This window comes from Lolium perenne, chromosome 1 (genome assembly GCF_019359855.2).
Source record: "Lolium perenne isolate Kyuss_39 chromosome 1, Kyuss_2.0, whole genome shotgun sequence".
In the NCBI taxonomy this organism is placed as follows: Eukaryota; Viridiplantae; Streptophyta; class Magnoliopsida; order Poales; family Poaceae; genus Lolium; species Lolium perenne.
The window spans coordinates 2,208,667-2,232,771 of record NC_067244.2 but is presented as its reverse complement, the minus strand read 5'-3'; the positions used below and the strand labels follow the sequence as shown (position 1 = coordinate 2,232,771).

The 24,105-nt window shown below is 46.3% G+C and overlaps 1 protein-coding gene across 2 annotated transcripts; it reads right to left on the bottom strand.

Moving 5' to 3' along the window:
* Positions 1 to 10,890: 10,890 nt before the first annotated feature.
* Positions 10,891 to 12,871, bottom strand: LOC127305542 (uncharacterized). 2 transcript variants are annotated; one of them, XM_051336332.2, is made up of 4 exons: positions 11,912 to 12,871; positions 11,754 to 11,826; positions 11,438 to 11,659; positions 10,891 to 11,349 (listed from the first exon to the last, which is right to left on the bottom strand). In XM_051336332.2, exons 2-4 carry the CDS (start codon positions 11,818 to 11,820, stop codon positions 10,901 to 10,903), a joined length of 738 nt encoding a protein of 245 aa, XP_051192292.1. In that variant the 5' UTR covers positions 11,821 to 11,826; positions 11,912 to 12,871; the 3' UTR covers positions 10,891 to 10,900. The 2 variants fall into 2 exon arrangements, with proteins under 2 accessions (XP_051192292.1, XP_051192898.1); XM_051336938.2 differs by having other exon boundaries at positions 11,754 to 12,566; positions 12,666 to 12,871.
* Positions 12,872 to 24,105: the final 11,234 nt, after the last annotated feature.

Below are 24,105 nucleotides of genomic sequence, written 5' to 3'. Positions count from 1 at the left end.
GACAATGACAAAGGATGTTAAGTCAAGAAGTTCTTTGAGAGCTTGGTGTAGTTCCAACAGAGTCAGAACTTTGAAGCTATATTGTGTGTGACAATATTAGTGACATATTTCAGACCTCGGAATTAAGGTTCCACCAGAAGACCAAACATATTTAATGCCGACTCATTTGGAAATGAGTGATGCGTTGAGACGCAAATGAATTACAAAATACATACGTTTCTGAGCATGTCAGATCCGTTGACTAAAACCTCTCCCATGAGCAAAACATGATAAAACACCAGAAGGCCAAGATGTTATATCTTTACAAATGTAAACTAGATTATTGACTCTAGTGCAAGTGGGAGACTGAAGGAGATATGCCCTAGAGGCAATAATAAAGTGGTTATTATTTATATCTTTATGTTTATGATAAATGTTTATATATCATGCTATAATTGTATTAACCGAAACATTAGTACATGTGTGATATGTAGACAAACAAAGAAGTCCCTAGTATGCCTCTTAACTAGCTTGTTGATTAATGGATGATTAGTTTTGTAATCATGAACATTGGATGTTATTAATAACAAGGTTATATCATTGTATGAATGATGTAATGGACACACCCAATTAAGCGTAGCATAAGATCTCGTCATTAAGTTATTTGCTATAAGCTTTCGATACATAATTACCTAGTCCTTATGACCATGAGATCATGTAAATCACTTATACCGGAAAGGTACTTTGATTACACCAAACGCCACTGCGTAAATGGGTGGTTATAAAGGTGGGATTAAGTATCTGGAAAGTATGAGTTGAGGCATATGGATCAACAGTGGGATTTGTCCATCCCGATGACGGATAGATATACTCTGGGCCCTCTCGGTGGAATGTCGTCTAATGTCTTGCAAGCATATGAATAAGTTCATAAGAGACCACATACCACGGTACGAGTAAAGAGTACTTGTCAGGAGACGAGGTTGAACAAGGTATAGAGTGATACCAAAGATCAAACCTCGGACAAGTAAAATATCGCGAGACAAAGGGAATTGGTATTGTATGTGAATGGTTCATTCGATCACTAAAGTCATCGTTGAATATGTGGGAGCCATTATGGATCTCCAGATCCCGCTATTGGTTATTGGTCGGAGTGAGTACTCAACCATGTCCGCATAGTTCACGAACCGTAGGGTGACACACTTAAAGTTGGATGTTGAAATGGTAGTACTTGAATATGGAATTGAGTTCGAATATTTGTTCGGAGTCCCGGATGAGATCCCGGACATCACGAGGAGTTCCGGAATGGTCCGGAGAATAAGATTCATATATAGGATGTCATTTTATGTGAATTAAATTGACACAGAAGGTTCTGTGGAAGGTTCTAGAAGGTTCTAGAAAAGTCCGGAAGAAACCACCAAGGAAGGTGGAGTCCACATGGGACTCCACCTCCATGGCCGGCCAACCCTAGTGGGGGAGGAGTCCCAAGTGGACTCCCCCTTAGGGGGCCGGCCACCCCCCCATATGGGAGGTGGAACTCCCACCTCTAGTGGGAGTCCTAGCTTGGCTAGGTTTCCCCTCCATATGGAAGGTTTTTGGTTCGGGTCTTATTCGAAGACTTGGAGACCAACTCTTGGGGTTCCACCTATATAATGAGGGCCAAGGGGAGGGGGCCGACCACCCCAAGCACCACAAGGTGGCCGCACCCTTAGAGGGCCGGCGCCCAACCCCCCTCTCTCCCCAAACCCTAGCGGCCTCTCTCCTCCACCACATCCGCACGCTTAGCGAAGCTCCGCCGGATTTCTCCACCACCACCGACACCACGCCGTCGTGCTGTCGGATTCAAGAGGAGCTACTACTTCCGCTGCCCGCTGGAACGGGGAGATGGACGTCGTCTTCATCAACAACCGAACGTGTGACCGAGTACGGAGGTGCTGCCCGTTCGTGGCGCCGGAAGCGATCGTGATCAAGATCTTCTACGCACTTTTGCAAGCGGCAAGTGAACGTCTACCGCAGCAACAAGAGCCTACTCTTGTAGGCTTTGGAATCTCTTCAAGGGTGAGACTCGAAAAACCCCTCGTTGCCACCGTCTTCTAGATTGCATCTTGGCTTGGATTGCGTGTTCGCGGTAGGAAATTTTTTGTTTTCTATGCAACGTTATCCTACATCAGCCCCCCCTTTTCTGTTTCTTTTTCTACTGGCCACGTGTCGCCACCGCTTCCACGTGCCTCGCCCCGCCGCCGCCGGCGTGCGACATGTAGCCGCGGCTTACACGTGCCATGCCCCGCGTGCGCTATAAAGCGCCGTGTGCGCGTGCAACCACACGTCGCCGCCGCCTCCGCTCATTCGTCTCCGGGATGCCGCCGCGCCGTCGCGGGTCGTCCGGTTTCCGTGGCGTCCGAGCGCGTCCAAACGGTAGGTTCTACGCCAAGATGCGTGCCGGTGGCTTCCGCCTCACCCTCGGCACGTACAACACGCCGGAGCTGGCGGCGCGCGCTTACGACGCGGCCGCGTGGTGATTTCGGCGGCCACAGCGCGACATGAACTTCCCGGGCGTCGAATCGCTAGAGGAGGCGGAGTTGCTCGCGCCAGCGCCGTGCCTCATCGACGACGAGGACCGTCGCCGGCACCGCCAGGTGGAGCGCCGGATCGCCATCGCCGAGCACGACGAGGAGTTGATTCGCCAGTGGAGGGCGTAGTTCCCCAACGACGTCGACAACACCGACGCGTTCTTCGCTGACCTCAGGGCACAGCGCAGGTCCAACAGGCGCCACCGTCGGGCCGTCGCCGAGTTCGAGCTCGACAACCCGAACACAACTTGGGCCGAAAACGACCCTCGGTGGGACGACATTTGGACGTAGACAACCTCCGACGACGAGTAGAGACTAGATTAGTCGTTTATCTATTTTAATTATATTTTCAATAAAGTCGTTGTCGGTTGTTTTATTTTAAATTTAGTTTATAAAGTCGTTGTCGGTTGTTTTAGTTCAATAAAGTCGTTGTGGGTTGTTTTCAATAAAGTCGTTGTCGGTGGCTTCATCCTGGCTGACGCTGATGATGAGAAATTTTATTACGATTGAACTGGAATTAAAGTACAGAGCTCAACTGAAAATTAAGATACATGGCCAGATTCGAATGTTGGAGTCATTCAGTCATACTCGTGCCAAGCCCTATAAACGTCGCCACTGTAGTCGTCGTAGTCGCCGACATCGTTGTCGCTGGCATCGGGGTCGCGGTAGTCGAACCTCGGCGGGTGAGCACGCGTGGGCTGGGACTGAGGGTAGCGCAGGCGGGGGCCACGGTAGGCTATGACGCTCTGGAGAGTCCGGCCGCGCCACCACAGCCGACGGCCGGCCTCGTTGAAGTTCGAACGAGGCGGGCCGTCCTCCTCGTGCCTAGCAAGCGCACTCTCATGCCGATTGATGAAGAAGCTATCCCAAGTCGGGCTGTAGTCGGGATGCCACTGGGGATTCCTCCGCTGCTCTGGCGTGAGCTCGAAGTAGTAGTGGTTCGTGATGGCCATCTCGCGCGCCACACCTAGAGGGACAGGAGGGACCGATATGCCTCCGACACTCAGCAACCAGCCGGTCGGGACGCGGTAGCCCGACGGGCAGGGGTAGTTCGAGGCGCAAAGCGCCTCCGCCTCCCGGGGGGTTAGAGATACGATGGAAGCCATGGGAGAGAGTGATGAGGTTTGCAGATATGAGTCTAGATGTGATATGTAAATGGAGGCCAAGCCTACATATATATAGTGAAAAAATGGCGGGAAGCGGAGGAAAGCGTGGGAAGAAAATAGGCGGGAACGCAGTGGCGCGGGAAACTTTCATCCCGGGTGGGGGCTCAAACCGGGACAAAAGATGGGGGGCCTTATCTGGGGGAGGCTTATCTGGGAGGGCCTTATCTGGGGGTGGCAACCATTAGTCCCGGCTGGTGGGTACAACCGGGACTAAAGGTGGTTTTTGTGTCATCTAGCAAAACTGTCAGTGGGATAAGGACGCGTGGGTAACCTTTAGTACCGGCTGGTGGGTGTAACCGAGACTAAAGATGACGGCAGGATAAGGACGCGTGGGTGGACGCACTGCTCGATGAGATAAAGCATGTAGCGCACGAGGCCCTGTCGGAGGAACAAGACAAAGTAGAAGCGGCGCTGTGCCTATAAAAGGAGCATCAATACGCCATGGCAAGCAGCTCAACAAGCCAACATAGGTAGGGAGAGTTTCATCCCCATGGATGGAGGAAAGGGTTGGGAAATCTCCCGTGGCGGAACTTCTCGAAGATGCCCTTGGTCCACACGCCCTATGGCATCTTCGGAAGTTCTGCCTCGGAAATTTTTCCCGCAAGCCCGTGAATGACTCCATCTCCTCCAACAGTCTTGGGAACTATATATTAAGAATACATTATTACATTAGAGGTTTAAATATCGCCAACATCGCCATCTAGTGCTCTGGTTTTCTTCTACGCCGTAGCCATGGAGAATCTTCATCATTTAGCAAGATGCTTGGGTCAATTTTCACCGTGAAGGGCGGAATTTCTTTAAACTTATTATAATCTTCTGACATGTCTGTCTTGTCATCCACTCCCACGATGTTTCTTTTCCCCGAAAGAACTATGTGGCGCTTTGGCTCCTCGGTTGATGTATTCTTTTGTTGATTTCTTTTTCTCGATTTGCTAGACATGTCCTTCACGTAGAAAACTTGAGCCACCTCGTTTGCTAGGACGAATGGCTCATCCATGTATGCAAGATTGTTGAGATCCACTGTTGGCATGCCGTACTTATCGTCTACCTGTACACCGCTGAGCTTCACCCATTTGCACCGAAACGAAGGGACCTTAAAAGTTGGTCCATAGTCAAGTTCCCATATCTGCTCTATGTACCCATAATATGTGGTGGTCTACCCATTCTCGTCTTTTGCATCGAAGCGGACACCACGGTTTTGGTTGGTGCTCTTTTTATCTTGGGCGATCATGCAAAATGTATTCCCATTTATCTCGTACCCTTGGAATGTACATATGTTTGAAGATGGTAACCTGGCCAACAAGTACAGCTGCTATCCAACAGTGGTGTTACTCATGAGATGTGTTTGCAACCAACTGCCGAAGGTATTCATGTGTTGACGTGTAATCAAGGACTCGGGCTGGCCCGGGTTTATTTCTCATACAACATTCTTGTGTTTCTTGATGTACGGAGCCACCAAGCTGGAATTGTATAGAACTGTGTAGTGTGCTTGATTGAAAGAAAGCTTGTCCCTGCACACCGTTGCTTTCCTTCCTAGTGTGCCTTTTCCAGTCAGCCTCCCCTCATACCGAGATTCAGGAACACCAATCGGCTTAAGGTCAGGAAGAAAGTCAACACAAAACTCAATGACCTCCTCAGTTCCGTAGCCCTTTGAGATACTTCCTTCTAGCCTAGCGCGGTTATGAACATATTTCTTTAAGACTCCCATGAACCTCTCGAAGGGGAACATATTGTGTAGAAATACAGGACCGAGAATTCTAATCTCTTCAACTAGGTGAACGAGGAGGTGCGTCATAATATTGAAGAAGGATGGTGGGAACAACAACTCGAAGCTGACAAGACATTCGACCACATCAACCTGTAACCCTGACAAAGTTTCTGGATCAATTACCTTCTGAGAAATTGCGTTGAGGAATGCACATATCTTCACAATGGCTAGTCGAACATTTTCTGGTAGAAGTCCCCTCAATGCAACCGGAAGCAATTGTGTCATAAGCACGTGGCAGTCATGGGACTTTAGGTTCTGGAATTTTTTCTCCTTCATATTTACTATTCCCTTTATATTCGACGAGAAACCAGACGGAACCTTGATACTGAATAGGGCTTCAAAAAAGATTTCCTTCTCTTGTTTGGTAAGAGCGTAGCTGGCAGGCCCTTCAAACTTCCCTAGATGATTGCCGTCTCGTCTTTTATGATGTTCCTGGTCCTCCCGTGCTTCTGTTGTATCTTTTGTCTTCCCATACACGCCCAGGAAACCTAGAATATTCACACAAAGATTCTTGGTCAGGTGCATCACGTCGATTGCAGAGCGGACCTCCAGGACTTTCCAATATTCTAGCTCCCAAAAAATATATTTCTTCTTCCACATGGGCGCGTGTCCGTCAGCGTCTTTCAGAACAGGTCGACTGCCTGGACCCTTTCCAAAGATAACATTTAAATCCTTGACCATGTCAAATACATCAGCACCACTACGGGGGACAGGCTTCGGATGGTGTTCTGCCTCGCCATTGAAATGCTTGCCTTTTTTCCTTAAGGCATGCCTGCGCGGAAGAAAACGGCGATTGTACGGGTACACATTTTTCCTACTTTTTCCCAAATATTTACTTTCAGTCTCATCTAACAGTGTGTGCATGCATTGTATCCTTTGTTCGTCTGTCCTGAAATGTTACTAAGGGCAGGCCAATCATTGATGGTTACGAATAACAACGCTCGTAGGTCAAATTCTTGCTCGGTGTGCTCATCTCACACACGTACACCTGGTTCGGCCAACAACTCCAAAAGTTCATCAACTAATGGCCTTAGGTACACATCAAAGTCGTTGCCGGGCTGCTTTGGGCCTTGGATAAGCACTGGCATCATAATGAACTTCCGCTTCATGCACAACCAAGGAGGAAGGTTGTAGATACATAGAGTCACGGGCCAGGTGCTGTGGCTGCAGCTCTGCTCCCCAAAAGGATTCATGCCATCTGTACTTAGACCAAACCATAAGTTCCTTGCCACACCTGCAAAATCCGGGAACTCTCTCCCGATGTTTCTCCACTGCCGACCATCAGCGGGGTGCCTCAACATCGCGTCTTTCTTTACGTTCTTCCATGTGCCATCGCAACAACTTGGCATGCTCTTTGTTTCTGAACAAACGTTTCAACCGTGGTATTATGGGAGCATACCACATCACCTTCGCAGGAACCCTCTTCCTGGGTGGCTCACTCTCAACATCACCAGGGTCATCTCTTCTGATCTTATACCGCAATGCACCGCATATCGGGCATTTATTCAAATTCTCGTACTTCTCACCGCGGTAGAGGATACAGTCATTAATGCATGCATGTATCTTCTGCACATCTAATCCTAGAGGGCAGACAAGCTTCTTTGCTTCATACGTACTGGCAGGCAATTCGTTCTTTCTTGGAAGCAGCTTCTTTAATATTATCAGCAATTTTTCAAATCCCGAGTCAGTCACACCGGCCTCTGCCTTCCATTTCAGCAATTCCAATACGCTACCCAGCTTTCTCTACCCATCTTCACAACCTGGGTACAACAATTTTTGGTGGTCCTCTAACATCTTGTCGAACTGCAACCTCTCCTTATCTGTGCCACAGTCTCTCCTTGGATCAGAAATGGCCCGACGAAGATCATCATCAACAGGATCATCTGGTGCCCGTTCTTCACCTCCTTCTTCTTCATTGTCTTCCATTGCGGTATCATCGTATTCAGAGAACATTGATCGGTACTGGTCATCGTTATCTTCTTCTTCATCACCGTCTTCCATCATAACCCCTTCTTCTCCGTGCTTGGTCCAAACATTATAGCCTGACATGAATCCGAACCGAAGCAGGTGGCTCTTAATGTCTCTTGAGCAAGAGTAATCCTTCTCATTCTTACATTTCAGACATGGACAGCACATAAAACCTTGCTTCGACTTGTTGGCCTCGGCCACAAGCAGGAAAGATTTCACGCCCTCTCTGAAAGTGGGATCACATCGGTTACCGTACATCCATGGATGACTCATCTGCATCATAAGTACAATTATGTATCAGATGCAATCACCATGCTAAAATTAGTATTGTACGGACTATGTATACGAGAAAATAGTTGCTAACATTTTAGGATCAAAAAGAGGAGAAATCTTATCAAATAAAATCAAGTGGCATCCTCACAAACATTTCATCAAACACCTCTTGTGCACATGAAAAAAAAGAGCTAGCATAAACCTCCACATTTCACCACCAAGGAAAAAAATGTAGGGAGGTGGGGGGGGGGGGGGGCTGGCTGTGTGTATATATAGGCCTGGACCTTTTGTCGTGGGCTGTAGGGGTGCCAGCAGGCGGCACAAAGCCTCAGAACCCTTTTGTCGCGGGTCGTGATACGGCCCGCGACAAAAGGCCGCGACAAAAGGCTCGGCGCGCTCCAAAAGGTTTCGCGGCGACGTGGCCAGCCCATTTGTCGCGGCTCCAGACGCGGGCGCGACAAAAGGCTTGCACGAAAGCCCTGTTTTCCACTAGTGTCAGCTGTTATTTTTCCTTTTCACCTCTGGATATCTGTGTAGGTTTTATTCCTACTCATTTTAACATTAACATACATGCTCTCTTATTTCTTTTGCCAGGACTAAACATAAGTATTGGAACTGTCCTAGTTCAACAAAAGGACGACTAGCGGACCAAAGTACTAGACGATCAATAGCAACAACAGCACGATTTGTTCCGAACCAAATATTCTTATTAATGTAGTACACTGCAAAACTTTCACTACACAAGTATATATTTGGAAAATGTACAAGCTGAGCTAACTGGGATTCAAAACAAAAAAAGGGGTACCAGGACGTGCTAACCAGGAGTACCAGGACACAAGTATATTGGTTCCAGTGCAATGATCTGATTCAGATAACCAAGGACGTGCTAACCAGGGGTACCAGGACAATGTCGGCAGGGTCACCGTCGGCATAGCTTCACCGTCGGTATAGCACCAGGTATGCTGACAGTGACCGTCGGCGTAGCTTGCACCGTCGGGCTTCGACGTGCCCCTGCGACTCCAGGCTACCGGCCGTTTGGTCCCCTAGCTGCGCTGACGATATAACCGTCGGTATAGCTCCTGCCATTAGGGGCTGTCTTAGCCCGGGCAAGTCCGAGCTATGCCGACGGTTATACCCTTCGGCGTAGCTGAAATTATTTTCACCCAATTTGGCCTCCACAATTTCTGTGTCCCGCCCACTTTTGCCACGTCGACTAGCCTCAATTTTATATTTTCCATAGGCTTGGCCACTTCAAGGGCTTGGTTTTTTGCTTCTAGGGTTTGCATCATTTCCTCTATGTACTTAGTAATGTTTGCATGCATGATACTTTATGTGCTGTTTTTTGTGTTGTTTTACCTTGAGCACCGGAGGGAATCTTGAGATATGGTTTATCTAGGACACATCATTTTATACCTAGTAGCTACAAAAGGTCATTGGTCAACTATCATTGGAGGCCGGTCAAAGGGGTAGATCTGCGGGGTTACCGGATGTCAACACCCGGATTTTTAAGTCCAGATGCCTATAATGCCATACATCGCAATCCCAGGAATATTGTTTTTGCGAGACATAATAGATTGATATCACAGAACATCATTCATTACAAACCATAGTAGATGCATGTAAACATACAATGTACTGAAACGCTCGCGAGTTTTCAGACGCACTCTTTTCCTTTTAGGGCACCGAGTGGGGCTGGAAGGTTTTTAATGAGGCGGGCTCGCGATGCTGCAATATAGTAAAGATATTGGTGATATACATCTTTTTCTTCGACAGGTTCGGGGGCTTGTAACCCGCGAGTTACACAATATATACTCGGTCTTTACAATATAGACTCAATTAATTTGCCTTGGTCTAAAAACCTCGCAAATAACATAAATATACTCGGGGGCTAAAGGAAAAAATACATAGTTCTCATAACTTACAATATATTTCTCGCAATATACAAGATATCTCTGTATTTCAGGAAAAATTTGACAGAAGGAAAAGAACCTCAATCATCCCCTAAAAGGTCATCTATGTTTACCCTTTCTTCTCCCGCAGAAGCACCCATGGAATCAGCATAATGGCTCTCTGAGAAGTATGCAGCATCCATCCGAAGAAGATCGTCAATCATCCTTTCGGCTATGGGCGTCACCACTTCGTTGATCTTGTCGACGTTCCTCTCTCGTTTCTTTAAGCGTTCATGGCAAAGATCAACAACATTGGACATATCAAGTTTCGGGTAGCAGATCTGGAGCATGATCATAGAGAACCTAGCACCAGCCACCAATTGAGCCTTCACAAATCCATGGACTCGCTGAACACTTTTAAACTTGTTTATCAGCTCGGGAAGAGTCTTGGGTTGAAGATTCCGAGGAAACATGGCGCTGTAAACCATGGCGAGTGTCTTTGTGCAGAAGTCGAGATATTCCCGAACCTGGGAAGCACGATCTTGAAATCGTACAATTTGTCGGGTTCGGTCCGCAGAAGACCAAAAGCTGGAGTTGTTCTGCTGAGCAAGACGAACGAGAATCTCGGCCCTCGCATCAACACGCTGGTCTTCGGCAGCAGCATCCAAGAAAGAACCTAACCGTATCAAGAAATATGAGGATCGGGAAACTCGTATGCAAAGTAAGTAAAAGAACGCATGTGGTGAGACTTACCCGCCATATCCAGACTTACGTCGGTCAGCAAGTCAAGCATATAATTCTCTCGAGAAGTAGCTTGCAAAGCCTCGGCAACGGCAGCATCTTTTAACTTCAAGGCTTCTTGAGCCTGCTGAAGAGCCATTTTTTCCCGCTCGGAAGATTTGTGTGATTGTTCCATGATAATAAGGGATTGTTTTTTCGTGGCCTGGAGTTGTTGTCGAAGTTCAGCTATTTCTAGTTGATTCAGGTTCACAGACGAGGAGTCATCCAGCAAAACATCGTCAGCTATCCGTTTGGAGTAAGAAGTCGCAGGAGATGCAGAGGGTGGTACAGCAGTCTTAGAATAGTTATCAAATATCAGCTGAAAGAAAGAAAAAGTTGACATCAATAACCAAACAAAGGATCACTCCTTTTCATTGATAAGTGGGTATATTTACAAGTGATGGTCCATTACAAAAGGTCAACTCTTAGTGAGTCAATGACACTAGTCGCATATCATAAGGATATCGACATCTACCAAAAGAAAGAAAGTAAACGGAGGAGTAAGTTGGTCTACTTGACCTCCGGCTTGGCGGAACTGGAGGAAGGAGCTAGTTTGTATCCGAGAAAGGAGAGGATCTTCTTCGAGTGCGGCTTGGCATCTTTAATCAAGGCTCGCCACTTCTCCGTCTGCATCCTCTTTGTTTCGCCAGCTTTCGCCCAGTTGACGTCTTGCAGGCTTTCGGCAACCAAAGCTATGGTGCCTTCAACGCCAATCTTCAAGCTTTCTTGTCGAAGAGCCAGTCCAAGATCTTCTTCAGGAATGAAGTACTTGGTAAGGTCAGCAAAGGTGTTGGGCAGGTTTTTCTTCGGGAAGAAGTACGGGAAGAGGCGCGTCAAGGCAGTTTTCGCGTCGACAATAGTGCGACGCGCCAGATCCCCATGAATTTCCAGTAAGGAGAGGGCGTCGCGAAGACGATTTCCTTCAGGTTCCTCGAGTTCGAAATCTTGACCCATTTTTCCTGCTAAAGCAAACGTTCGGATTATGGATAAGTGTGAGGAGAAGCCAATGATAGCGAAAACCAGAGTATAAGTGATCTCCAGGCTTACTTGCAAAAAGACGATTTTGCGACTCCAAGCGGCCACTGACATCTTTTTCTTGGGCAATTTGTTGAGTGATTTTATCACTCAAGGCAGCTTCAGCCTCGTGGAGTCTCTTTCGAAGATCTCCAACGGAAGCAGCATCTTGTTCAGCCTTCTGGCGAGCTTTCTCACTTTGCTCTAACTTGACGGCAAGGTCATCAGCACGCTTATTAGCTGTAACGAGAGCCTCTGTCGAAATAAATCAAAGCAGGAGTCAAAAATAAAAAGGGGTACTAGATTGTACCTAACAAAAACAAGATAGTTTACTCATTTGTCGGCATACCTTTCAGACCATTGACGGTGTCGCGGTACCCAATAAATTGGGTGCCGAGACTAATGAAGTGTTGCATAAGAGGCTACGGAAATAGGGGACGATGGGAAAAATTAGAGTGGCAAAAACATTTGGCAGAGAATACACACAGGAGTGGAAAGGATACTTACATCGTCCAAAGGGGGAGTCGCCGAACTCCCAACTATGTTGTGCTCCTCCCCAAGCTCAATCCTCGCTCTCTTTGGCGAGGAGGCTCAGGGGCTGGCGGCAGGAGTCGACCTTTGAAGATCTTGTTCAGGAGGCGAGGTTTCCTCCGCCGTAGGATGAGTCTCTGACAAAACCAAAGTTTGTGATGTACTCATAGGAGCAGTCACATTGACAGCGGGTTCTTCTTCTTCATCGCCACTGTGTACTAAAGATAGCATGAGAATATTCACCACGTAGTACATAAAGAGAAAAAGACGACAAGATAACTCACGAGCTCACGGTGGCATCATTGTAAGCGTCGAAGGTCCCCTCTTTTTTGGGAGAAGTCCCCTCTGGAGCAGTTTCTTCGACAGGCGAACTGCTAAGCTTGGAGGTGCCGGTGTCTTCAGCATCACCTCTCTTCCTTTTGTTCCTTGGTGAAACAGCGGAAGGAGGTGAATGGGCTGACTGGGAAGCCTCGGATGCAGTTTCTCTTTCAGAGGAAGCCGCGGATTTATGAGATCCTGCGACTTCACTCTCAGGGCGAGAAATACCCTGGGTGTCATCGGTAACAATGGTTCGTTCTTCGACTTCCCCACCTTCAGGAAGGGGAGGTAGCGAAGATACAACTTGATGCTTCTACAGAAGAAAAAGATATATCGACAAGAAATTACATCAATGAATTCGGCAACATAGCAGTCGAAAAAGTGAAATTCGTGGAGGACAAAGATAGTTTACCTTGGGGAGGGCGTGGGTTCCGCTATACGGTTCCACGCGACAAGAGGTCGGAATGGCGTCTTTCTTGCTCAGCGACGAGATCTTCGGACAAGCTTTTCCAAATCTTTCACGGAAAGATCCTTGGATATGCGGTCGTAGTCTTTGTCACCAGCATACAACCAGAGAGGGTTTTTGCGAGCCTGCAGAGGCTGCACCCTGATTCTAAGAAAATACGCGGTAATCTGAATACCTGATAATTCCTTGCCACGGGTATTCTGAAGCTCGTAGATGCGCTTCATCAGTGCCTCTGTCGCCATTTTTTCTTCGTCGGTGGCCTCAGGGTCCCACGATCGGCGTCGGAGGATCTTCTCGTTACCATCAAAGGGTGCTATGTTGTATTCTTGCGAGTCGATGTCCTCTTCGCGGATGTAGAGCCACCTTTTGCGCCACCCTTGAACAGAGTCAGGGAACTTGACATCGAAATATTCGACATCTGGGCGGACACAGATAACAACACCACCCACATTGTAAGCGGTGTTGTGGGAGCTGTTGCGGCGGACAAGGAAAATGCGTTTCCACATGCCCCAATTAGGAGGGGTCCCGAGAAAGCATTCGCAGAGTGTGATGAAGATAGAAATGTGGAGGATGGAATTGGGCATGAGCTGGTGCAGCTGCAGCCCGTAGACAAAGAGTAATCCACGGAGAAATTCGTGGATAGGGGTGGATAAACCGCGGATGAGATGGTCGATGAATGTTACCCGGTATCCGATGCCCGGTGTGGGGAAGCTCTCCTCGCCGGGGAAGATCAGCATCTTCTCTTTCTTCATGAACCCGAGCTTCTTGAGCAGGTTCGCATCTTGATTGGAGATCTTGGATCTCTCCCACTCGGACAGCCTCAGGTCTTCCGTCGCCATGGGGGAAGTGTGCTTGGTGAGCTTTGACCGCGGCGGCATTCAATGGGAGTGACTGCAAAAAGGAAGCAGGCACAGGTGCAGGAGCATTTTGTGGCAATGGGGATTTGAGAGAGAGAGAGCAAAGGTGCGGCGCAGCGAAGGGGAGAAGGGAGGAAGAAGAAGGTCCTTTATAGAAAGCCTACGAATCGACGCGCCGTTGGATGGAGCAGTAACAGGCTTGATGCTTTACACGTGGTTCAGGGGTAAAAACATATTTTTACTACGATGGAACTGGACAGGCGCTACAGTGCGCGTGCTAGGAAAAAAGGAGGACGTGTGCCCCCCACTTGTGTAACGTGTCAAACTGCCGCAGATCGTGGGTCCACAGGTCAGTGAAAGGACAGAACTCGCGTTCTCCCGATACAGCGGTCGTGGCTATTGTCAGCACTGATGTCACTTTAAAAGAGAGAAATTTCGACTGTACTGTTTTGAACATTGGCGACAGAGATGGATTGATGATAACTTCGTGAGCTTTTGATCAAATACAAGTTTTTGGTCAAATGCTCGGGGGCTACTTTTGAAAGAAGGAAACCTCGAGTATGGCAAGAAAGAAAAGGCGAGAGCCTATGATCAAATACAAGCATTTGTTCATATGCTCGGGGGCTACTCCCATCGGGAGCGCTGGTCGCGCACCCGATAAAGATGGAAGCATTGGAAAAAGTTGACAATATAGCAATTGCGATACTGCAAAGGTGAGCCTACAATCAAGTACAAGCACTTGCCTGTAGCCTCGGGGGCTACTCCCATCGGGAGCGCTGGTCGCGCACCCGATAAAGATAAGACAAGCAGAAGAAATGACAATATAGCGACACAGGTGCTAAAAAGGTGAGCCTACAACCAAGTACAAGCACTTGGCTGTAGCCTCGGGGGCTACTCCCATCGGGAACGCTGTTCGCGTGCCCGATGAAATTCAAAAAGTCTCGGCGAGCATATTTCGAGTTATCAAAATAACTCTTCATATACTCCCATCGGGAGGATAAGATAACAATATACAAGTCATCCATTGACTCGAATAGATGTGCTATTCCAGCAGCCGAAAATGGCACTCGACAAATATATTCTCAGAGCGTTTCAGTCGCGAATTAATCTCTGAATACCGCAAAACTTTGCGAAGGTAAGTCCCCAGGATCTGTCCTGCGCGGTGTGGCACCGCCTCTGACGGCGCTTTGCTACTTTTTCCGTATCAACAAGATTCGAAGAAAAATCCTAACGGATGCGTTAGGTACCCGATAAAACATAAACTGGGGTTCGGCATATGGTAAGACCTTAAGCAGCACATGTCGAACTTACACCAGTATCCCGAGATCATGTCCAGGGACTTGATCTTGAAGTAGGTTTTTGCGGATTGCCACGAGAGCAGTTAACTGGTACCTGATCCATCAGATGAACCAGCCCCAACTACCATTATCCCTGTACAACATATGGCTGTTATAATATTATTTGAAAAAATTATGTGTTATTGCAATGATGGAGATTTTCCCTGATTCTTCGATTCAAGAAAAATCTCGAGGGCTACTGACATAGGCATCCCCAATGGGCCTGCCGAAGAAGGTACCCGGGGTTTTATTGAAAGCCCACGACCCGAAGTTTATAAAGCCCGGAAGCCCAGTTGTGGAGTAGTTTGGAAACATAGAGTTGTATTAGAAATAATGACTTGTAGCTATTACGGGTGGAACTCAAAGAGTCTCCCAGACTTTGTTTCTTGTATGTTACGAAACTCTCGGCTCCGCCTCCTATATAAGGGGGAGTCGAGGGACAAAGAAAGGATCGATTCATTGTCAACATACCCCTAGTTTTCTAGCAGTCGAGTACTTTTTCGGCTGAAACCCTCGAGATCTACTTGCCCTCTACTTCCGCTAAAACCCTAGTCTACAATCTGTAGGCATTGACAAGTGAATACCTTGTCAGTAGCTTAGTGGGTTGGCCCCCCTACACTTTCTTGTAGAGATGGGAACATTCTTGTCGTGATATCTTTCCTTCGTCTGGTTGGAGGATAGAACGTGCGTGTATGGGACCAGTAGTGCACCCCTGCAGGGTAAATCTTTACGGAAAACCGTGTCCATGGTTATGGACAACTTGGAGGTGTTTAACTCGATCATAGAACAACTTACACCGCATACTTGTTGCTAATAACCTGCTAATAACTTGCGTAGTAATTTAGAATTACTACAACGGATACCAAATAAAACTTATCAACCGTGTGAGTGCCTGTACATTGCTTCTTCGCTTCGTGTGAAGGGGATATGGGTATCTACCTGGGTTATGCTTGAGTAGTATCTAGTTGGTACCTATGCGCTCTCTTACCTTCTCTGAATAGACGGAAGTTGTAGCATGTCTCTATAAGTTTGTTCAAGCTTTGCTGCCGCTAAACTCCACCATATAGCCCGGCATGCATCACTAGTGGAAAACGGGGCATTAGCACCGGTTGGTAAAGGCCATTTTTACCGGTTGCCCAACCAGTGCAACGAATCCGGTGTTAAAGCCCCCCCTTTAGCACCGGTTCAGTTACGAACCGGTGCTAAAGGGGCACCACGTGGCCGGCAGCCGGGCGCCTGGGCGGAGGACCTTTAGCACCGGTTCGTAACACCGCGGTAGCGTTTTGGGGCTGCCGCGGCAGACTCTGCCATGGCAGGGAAGTTCACCAGAACGCTGCCGCGGCAGAGTCTTCCACCACGCCCCATTTGAAACACGTTATAATGCACACATATAGGAAACCATTATATTACACAAAAACATCGTTATGAATATATAGATCGAAGTGACCTCTTTCATCGTGCTTGGCCGAACATATTACATAATGGTACGGTACACACGTTCATGCATATATATGTGTACAATAGAATTTCTATGGATCATCGATTTTCAAAATTGATTGGGTGCTGATGGTATTCTCTGTTTGGATCTATGACTTGCTCAAGTAAGAATCCCGCCAATTCTTCTTGAATTGCTCGTACACGCTCGGTTGCTAGAAGACCGTCCCGCAACCGTTCGATCTAATAATTTAAAGAAGGTGATCAATATATATATATATATATATATATATATATATATATATATATATATATATGAATGAAGCACAACACAATTGATTGATGGTGATAAAATAAAATTATGAATGTTGTTTACGTACTTCAAGTTGATCTAAAATTCTCCCCCACTGGTGGGTCGTCTGGCGAATGAACTCGCAAACGTAGAATCCACATAAATTATTCCCGTCTACTTGCCTCAAGCACTTTAGGAGAACAGAGTTCAATCAAAATAATAATCAAGGATGGTAATGGTATTGAAACTAGAATCAAAGAGATGCGCGGGCCTAGCTAGTAGTACTTACCGGTATAGGTTTAAGTTCAAGCTCGTTTTTCCACACACCCGGAGCCTTCTTGGTGAACCGTTTCCAATCCCTGCCTGGCAAAAGAGTCATGAATTACTTGATATCGGGAAAAAAACGAATGTTGCCGATATAAAGCCATAATGATTGAAATTACCTCTGGAGGATATCAGCCATGTCCCCCCACGCCGCAAGGGGTTTACTTTTCGAGTCCATGACTTCTACTACTCCGGCGTCAGGTTCAATGACTAGCAGGACAAAGTGAAACCTGCGCACATGCATAACTCAACAATTACACTTAACATGGAGTAAGCGAAACAGATTTAATGTGTTCAAGACAGTAACACTCACGAGAAGTTGTAAGGAAATAGTATTTCCCTTTTGTGTGCGCGTTGCCTGAACGCTGATACCAAGTTATCCTCCGTGTCCTTGGGATAGCGTTGGACACTATGCTCATGCACGGTATATGGGTCAATGAACCCAATGTCATAGATTTGTCCAATTCGGCATTCGCGGATCTTCATTCTGCATAATATAGTGAGTATAGTTATGCATATGCAATAGATGAGCCCCAGTAGAGACTTAATTACGTAAATAATACTTACAGACAATAGGCACTGATCATAGATTTGTCAAGGGCGCCTTGATTGAATAACTGAAATAATTCAGAAAATTTGATGTTTATCACGTCATCTCCACGCCCGTAGTGCTCATCTTTGATTGCGAGCATGATCTAGTTAGAGAACTTTCCTGACATGCAGCCAAGTACAACTTATGCAGTTTTCACAGTTGTGTTGATAGATACTGCAACTCCTCAGATCTGACAAGAGGCTTCCCGTACTGGTATTTGTATGCTAATTGGACATCACCCGTAGGGAACTCGAGGCGGCTTAAGTACTCAGGAGTACTCATACAGAAAGCATCTGCCTCATCTTTGTATAGTGCTACCATCTCCGGATCAAGGCAGTCCAGGGCATCGGGATACACTTGGAGCGGGGAGCACGAGTTTTTCTAGTCTCCAAGTTGGGCAACTGGTTTCCCTTTTGCCTTTCTACTTCTCGACCGCACCTTTGCTGCCTCATTTGACTTGCGAATAGAGCGGTCATAGTTTGATGAAAGGCTTGGCTCAGGTTGATAAAGGTTCTTTATCGTTTTCATCAGTTTTTCCTTAGGTATAGGCGGCTCGGGCTTGGGCTCGGGCTTTTTCTTGCCAAATTTTTTTCCACGTACTGTGCCTTTGCGATCTTCGCATTTCCCTCTTCTGTATAGTCGTAAGTTCTCTTGGGAGGAACCTTAGGTACTCTTGGGAGGGGATCTTGTCAACGTTTGGGTGATCGGTTACGACTCATTGCCGGAGCGCTCCGTTTTTGGCTCTGAGACTTAGTGGGTTGCAGCGGCAGAGAAGGCTGATGTGGCGGCACAGAAGGCAGGCGCGCTAGATACGGGAGAGGCGACGGAGAAGGCTGATGCAGCGGCGGAGACAGCTGACGCACTGGAGATGGCTGTAGCCTTGGAGAATGCTAGCGCGGTGGAGAGTACGGGATAGGCGACGGAGACCTTGTTGGCGCTGTCCAGTTTGGAATCATAATGAATTCCTTTCGCCATAGAACTGTAGTGTTCTTGGCTTCTCCCAACTCTAGCAAATCCCCGCCACCGGCAGGTTAGTCAAGCTTCAGCGGCGCATACCCATCCATAACTTGATCCACTCTGGTAACAGCGTAGCCATGTGGAACCGGTCCGTAATGGTATCTTTGATCAGGTACAACGGGTATGACATAGCCGACCGCCTCCTTGAGCGATAAGTTCATCACTTTGACATGTACCTCACAAGATGTCGACTCTGTGATATGATCCACAGGGTAGTGAGGAGCCATCGTCGGATCCACATCTGCATCATTACCCGGCAGCTCCGTGGAAGCCATGCTGCTTTTCCGCTGAGATCCCTGGCCGGTAGCATTGAATGTAGCTTCTATCTCCAGATTAGCTTGAGGTGGGCTGATCAAGTGGGAGCTTGAGATTATCTCCCTCATTTGCTCTTCTAACTTAGAAACGCGTTCTTGAGCCACATCCTTTTTCCTCTGATGGCTTCTATCGGGATATTTCTTCGTTTCTGCAGGAAACCCAATATACCACGGTTTGGAGCCTGGTGTGGTTTCGTGTTCGTCCTGGGTGTTCAGGATTCCCAAGGGCACGTGTGAGCTCGTCCTTCTCTCTGTCGGGATGGAACCTCCCCTCTTCAACTTCCTTTTCAACATTCCTAAAGGCTTCAATGGGAAGTGGGGTTTTCTTATGTCTTTGTGTATATATACAGTTCCCTTGTGAGTTCAACGTGCCCCCATATGCGTAAAACCAATCCCTTGCCTGCTGGTTCCATTTCAATACCTCTGGCTGGATCCCCTTACGAATTAGTTCTTCCTCCATTTTCTCCCACTTTGACCTGCCAGCCTTGTAGCCTCCTTACCCCAAAATATGGTAGTATATCTTATTAGAAGCATTTTTCTTATTAGTTTCTGACCTTTTCTTTGCTCTCTCCGATGTCTTGTACACCACAAATTCGTCCCACTGGTCTTTCATCTTCTCATAGGGTCCAGTGAAATCCGGAGTCTTTTTTGCTTGACAAACATGTTGTCCAATTTTTTCTTGTAGCTGTTGAACTGTGTTGCCAACTTCAAAAGAGCCCACTTCTTGACTCTTCGTTGTACGATATTCAGCTCGGGATCCTCAGAGTCTGGCCTGTCATTCTCACGTTCATCTTGAGTTGGCTCCGGTAGGGTGAAATTTACCAGGAGCTTCCTAAACAGCGTAATTTTGGATCTCGTGTCGACATAAGTAACTCCTTCCGTCTTTGGTCTCTTCCGCTCTTGAGTGGTGATCGGGATGCTGTCCCTAACAAGAACTCCGTATTGACTTACAAACTTTCTTGCGTGAGCCACGGGAGCAATCGGTTCACCATCATCAACGATTTCTGTGATGGTGAACCTTTCATGATCTTCCAACCTTCTGGCTGCGCCTCGTTTACTTGCAGTAGATTTGCTCGATCGGGATGTCTAAAAGAAGAAACAACGTTAATATATGTATATGCACAAATCTAGAGGCTTAGTTAATTAATATATATACACCTTGCCGTCAGCTTCTCCCTCATCGGAGTCGTCGCCTTCTCCCTCACCGGAGCCATCTCTTTGGTCTTGCTCATCTCCCTGACTAGAGCCATCTCCACGGTTTTGCTCGTCTCCCTCACCGGATTGGTTCAGATAAAGCGAGGTGACATCTTCATCATTACGGATAATGTCCTCGACGATGTATTCCTTTTCTAGGTCTCGTTCCATAGTTTATGCAAAGACTTACAAGTTATTCTAATGCTATAAACACAACGAAGCAGTAATTAAGGATAATGCTCAAAACATGATCAAAGATTAGAGTTACACATATATATATAGCTATTAATTAAGGATAATGCTCAAAACATGATCAAAGATTGGAGTTGCACATATAGCTCGGGTCCATTTATTATTTAACCCTAATACATCGCTACAACAAGAGTACTCCTCTCAACATCGACCGGGTGCTGAGCCTCTCCTGGTGGTCATCCAAAGAGACGGAACAGCAACCGGATCATACCTGATATGAGATCCATGCATAACCGCCCATCCGCCCCTATACATGGTGTCCAACACATACATGTAACGGCGGACGTGCTCGTCCTCCTCTCAGATACGCCGCTGTACCACCTCCTCGGGGGCTGGCTCCCTCCGCACCGATCGTGGTCCACGCGACCGCCACCAAAGAAGATCCGGGTCGACGACGGGACCCGGATTGCTCACCAAGCTGCGCACCCCGGAAGGTAACACCTCCCAGTGCCAGCCCGGCGGAGCCCAGTCCCGGACATCGCCGGTCATCTGCTCCATGACGGTGCCACGGCCCAGTCCAACTCGACGTGGGTGTGGTATCGGCATCGTAACTATACATAATAAACTAATAAAAAAATTAACATGGCAAGTATTCGATACATAGCTTAACAAATGAATGACAAAGTGTTACTAAATATGCACTATAACTAATATAAACTAACAAATAAACCTAACTAAAATAAACGAAGAAATAAACTATAACTAATATATACCTAATATATAAATTAATATAAACTAACTAATATATACCTAATATATAAACTAATATATAAACTAATATAAACTAACTAATACCTAATATAAACTAATATACCTAATATATAAACTAACTAATATATACCTAATATATAAACTAATAACAAATAAACTATAACTAATTAATATATACCTAAAATAAACTAACAAATAAACTATAACAAATAACAAATATATACTAAAAAACCTAACTAAAAAACCTAACTAAAAAAATTAACAAATAACTATAACTAACAATTGAACTAACTAATATATACTAACACAATTAAACTAACTAAATTAATAAAGTAAATAAAAACTAAATAAAAAAAGCAAATTCTCCTCACCTTGCCGGCTGCCGGGCCGGAGGAGAGAGGCGGCGGCACGGATAGTGGCGGCGGCATGCGGGGCCGGCGGCGGAGAACGGCGCGCGAGCGGAGAGGCCGGCCGGCGTAAATCGAGGACGGTACGGTGGCGGGCGCGCGCGAGACAGCGAAACAGCTTAGCGGCGCGCTTGACGGGCAGCAGCGGAAGCGGCGGCGCGCGTACGGCGGTGGCGCGAAATTTCGGTAGCCTGACGGCGTGGTTCGTCTCCTCGCGCGTATGGTCCTTAGCGGTTTTCGCGAATGTGCGATCTGAGGAAGAAGAGAGGAGGCGCGACTATTTAAGTGGAGGAACCTTTAGCACCGGTTCGTGGCTGGAACCGGTGCTAAAGGGTGTTTTTGGCTGCCCTTTGGGTGGCGCCAAGGGCACCCTTTAGCATCGGTTCCATCCACGAACCGTTGCTAAAGGTTAAATTTTCAAATAATTTTTGAACTTTCAATGTTTCCCGGCTTTTTAAACTATAAATTATAACTATCACTAATAAATAATTCTAAATTCTAAATTCTAAATAATAAAATACTATAAATTATAACTATAATAAATAATAAAAACTGTACCTAAAAACCAATAAAACTATAACTATAACTAATAAGTAACTATAAATTATAAGTAATAATAAAATACTATAAATTATAACTATAACTAAAAAATAATTCTAAATTCTAAATTATAACTAATAAAATACTATAAATTATACCTATAACAAATAATAAAAACTATACCTAAAAACCAATAAAATTATAAATATAACTAATAAATAAATATAAATTATAGGTAATAATAAAATACTATAAATTATAACTATAACTAATAAATAATTCTAAATTCTAAATTATAACTAATAAAATACTATAAATTATAACTATAACAAATAATAAAAAATATACCTAAAGGTGGGTAACCTTTAGTCCCGGTTGCACCCACCAACCATTTTGCCATTAGTCCCGGCTGGTGGGTGCAACCGGGAGTAAAGGTGGGCAACCTTTAGTCCCGGTTGCACCCACCAACCGGGAATAAAGTTGTCGGCAGGATAAGGACGCGTGGGTGCACGCACTGCTCGGTGAGATAAGGCATGTAGCGCACGATGCCCTGTCGGAGGAACAAGACGAAGGATGAAGTGGCGCCGGGCCTATAAAAGGAGCGTCGATAATCGGAAGCAGCTCAACAAGCAAGTAGGTAGCTTCTTTCCATTGTTGGTGCACGGGTTGGGAAATCTCCCGTGGCGGAGCTTCTCGAAGATGTCATTGGTGCACACGCCCCTCGGAAAAGTTTCCCCGCAAGGCTCTCGAAGCCTCCATCTCCTCTAACAGTATTGGTGAAAGGGTTGGGAAATCTCCCGTGGCGGAGCTTCTCGAAGATGTCGTTGGTGCACACGCCCTAGGACATCTTCGGAAGCTCCGCCTCGGAAAAATTTCCCCGCAAGGCCCTGGAATCCTCCATCTCCTCTAACAGAAAGGGTTGGAAAATCTCCCGTGGCGGAGCTTCTCGAAGATGTCGTTGGTGCACACGCCCTAGGACATCTTCGGAATTTCCGCCTCGGAAAAATTTCCCCGCATGGCCCTGGAAGCCTCTATCTCCTCTAACAATTTGTGATAATATGCCCATATTGTGCACACATGTGCATATTCGGATGTCTTACGATGTTGCAGGAGGAAGTTTTCGTTTTCATCGCACAAAAAAGCCATTTACCATTTTTGATGTGCCGAAAACGGGGTGTTTTGTGAAGCAACCACCAAATTAAAGTTTCACATTGGTACCAACACATTTTTCTAAAATACTAGACCACCTAAGATGGATAATTTCCCAACCGGTGTATCTGGAACCTTTCCGTCAATGCCTCATGATAAAGACAAATTCCTGCCGAATCGGTAGGAGGCCGGCCAGATTTGAACTATAGGTAAAGGATATAATGCTCAAGATTTTTTGTAAAAATCTTTTTTGGGTTCACAACATGCTATTTCATCAAGGATCGAGTGCATGTTTAGCGAAAGTCCGCCCCGGGCAAAGGATCTTCATGCTCGCCGTTTTGAATATAGTTTGAAACGAGCATAACAAATTCAAAAACGATCCAAACAATGTGAAACCTTCGCGTGGGGTCCTATTTCATGTCATAGTTGCAAGGAAAAATATTAAACTTGGAGAATTGCAGATATCACAAAAAATCCTTCACAAAAATGAGCTATCCCGTTCGAGGTTTCATGGCATTTAGGTCAAACGACCAACGTTATTGACAGAATTGGGGCATAGTTTGTGATAATGTGCCCATATTGTGCACACATGTGCATCTTGGGATGTCTTACGATGTTGCAGGAGGAAGTTTTCCTTTTCGTCGCAGGAAAAATTCATTTACCATTTTCGAGGTGCCAAAAACGGGGTGTTTTGTGAAGCAACCACCAAATTAAAGTTTCACATTGGTAGCAACACATTTTTAAAAATACTAGACCACCTAAGATGGATAATTTCCCAACCGGTGTATTTGGAACCTTTCCGTCCACCCCTCATGAAAAAGACAAATTCCTGCCGAATCGGCAGGAGACCGGCCAGATTTGAACTACATGTACAGGATATAATGCTCAAGATTTTTTGTAAAAATCTTTTTTGGGTTCACAACGTGCTATTTCATCAGAAATCAAGTGCAAGTTTAGCGAAACTCC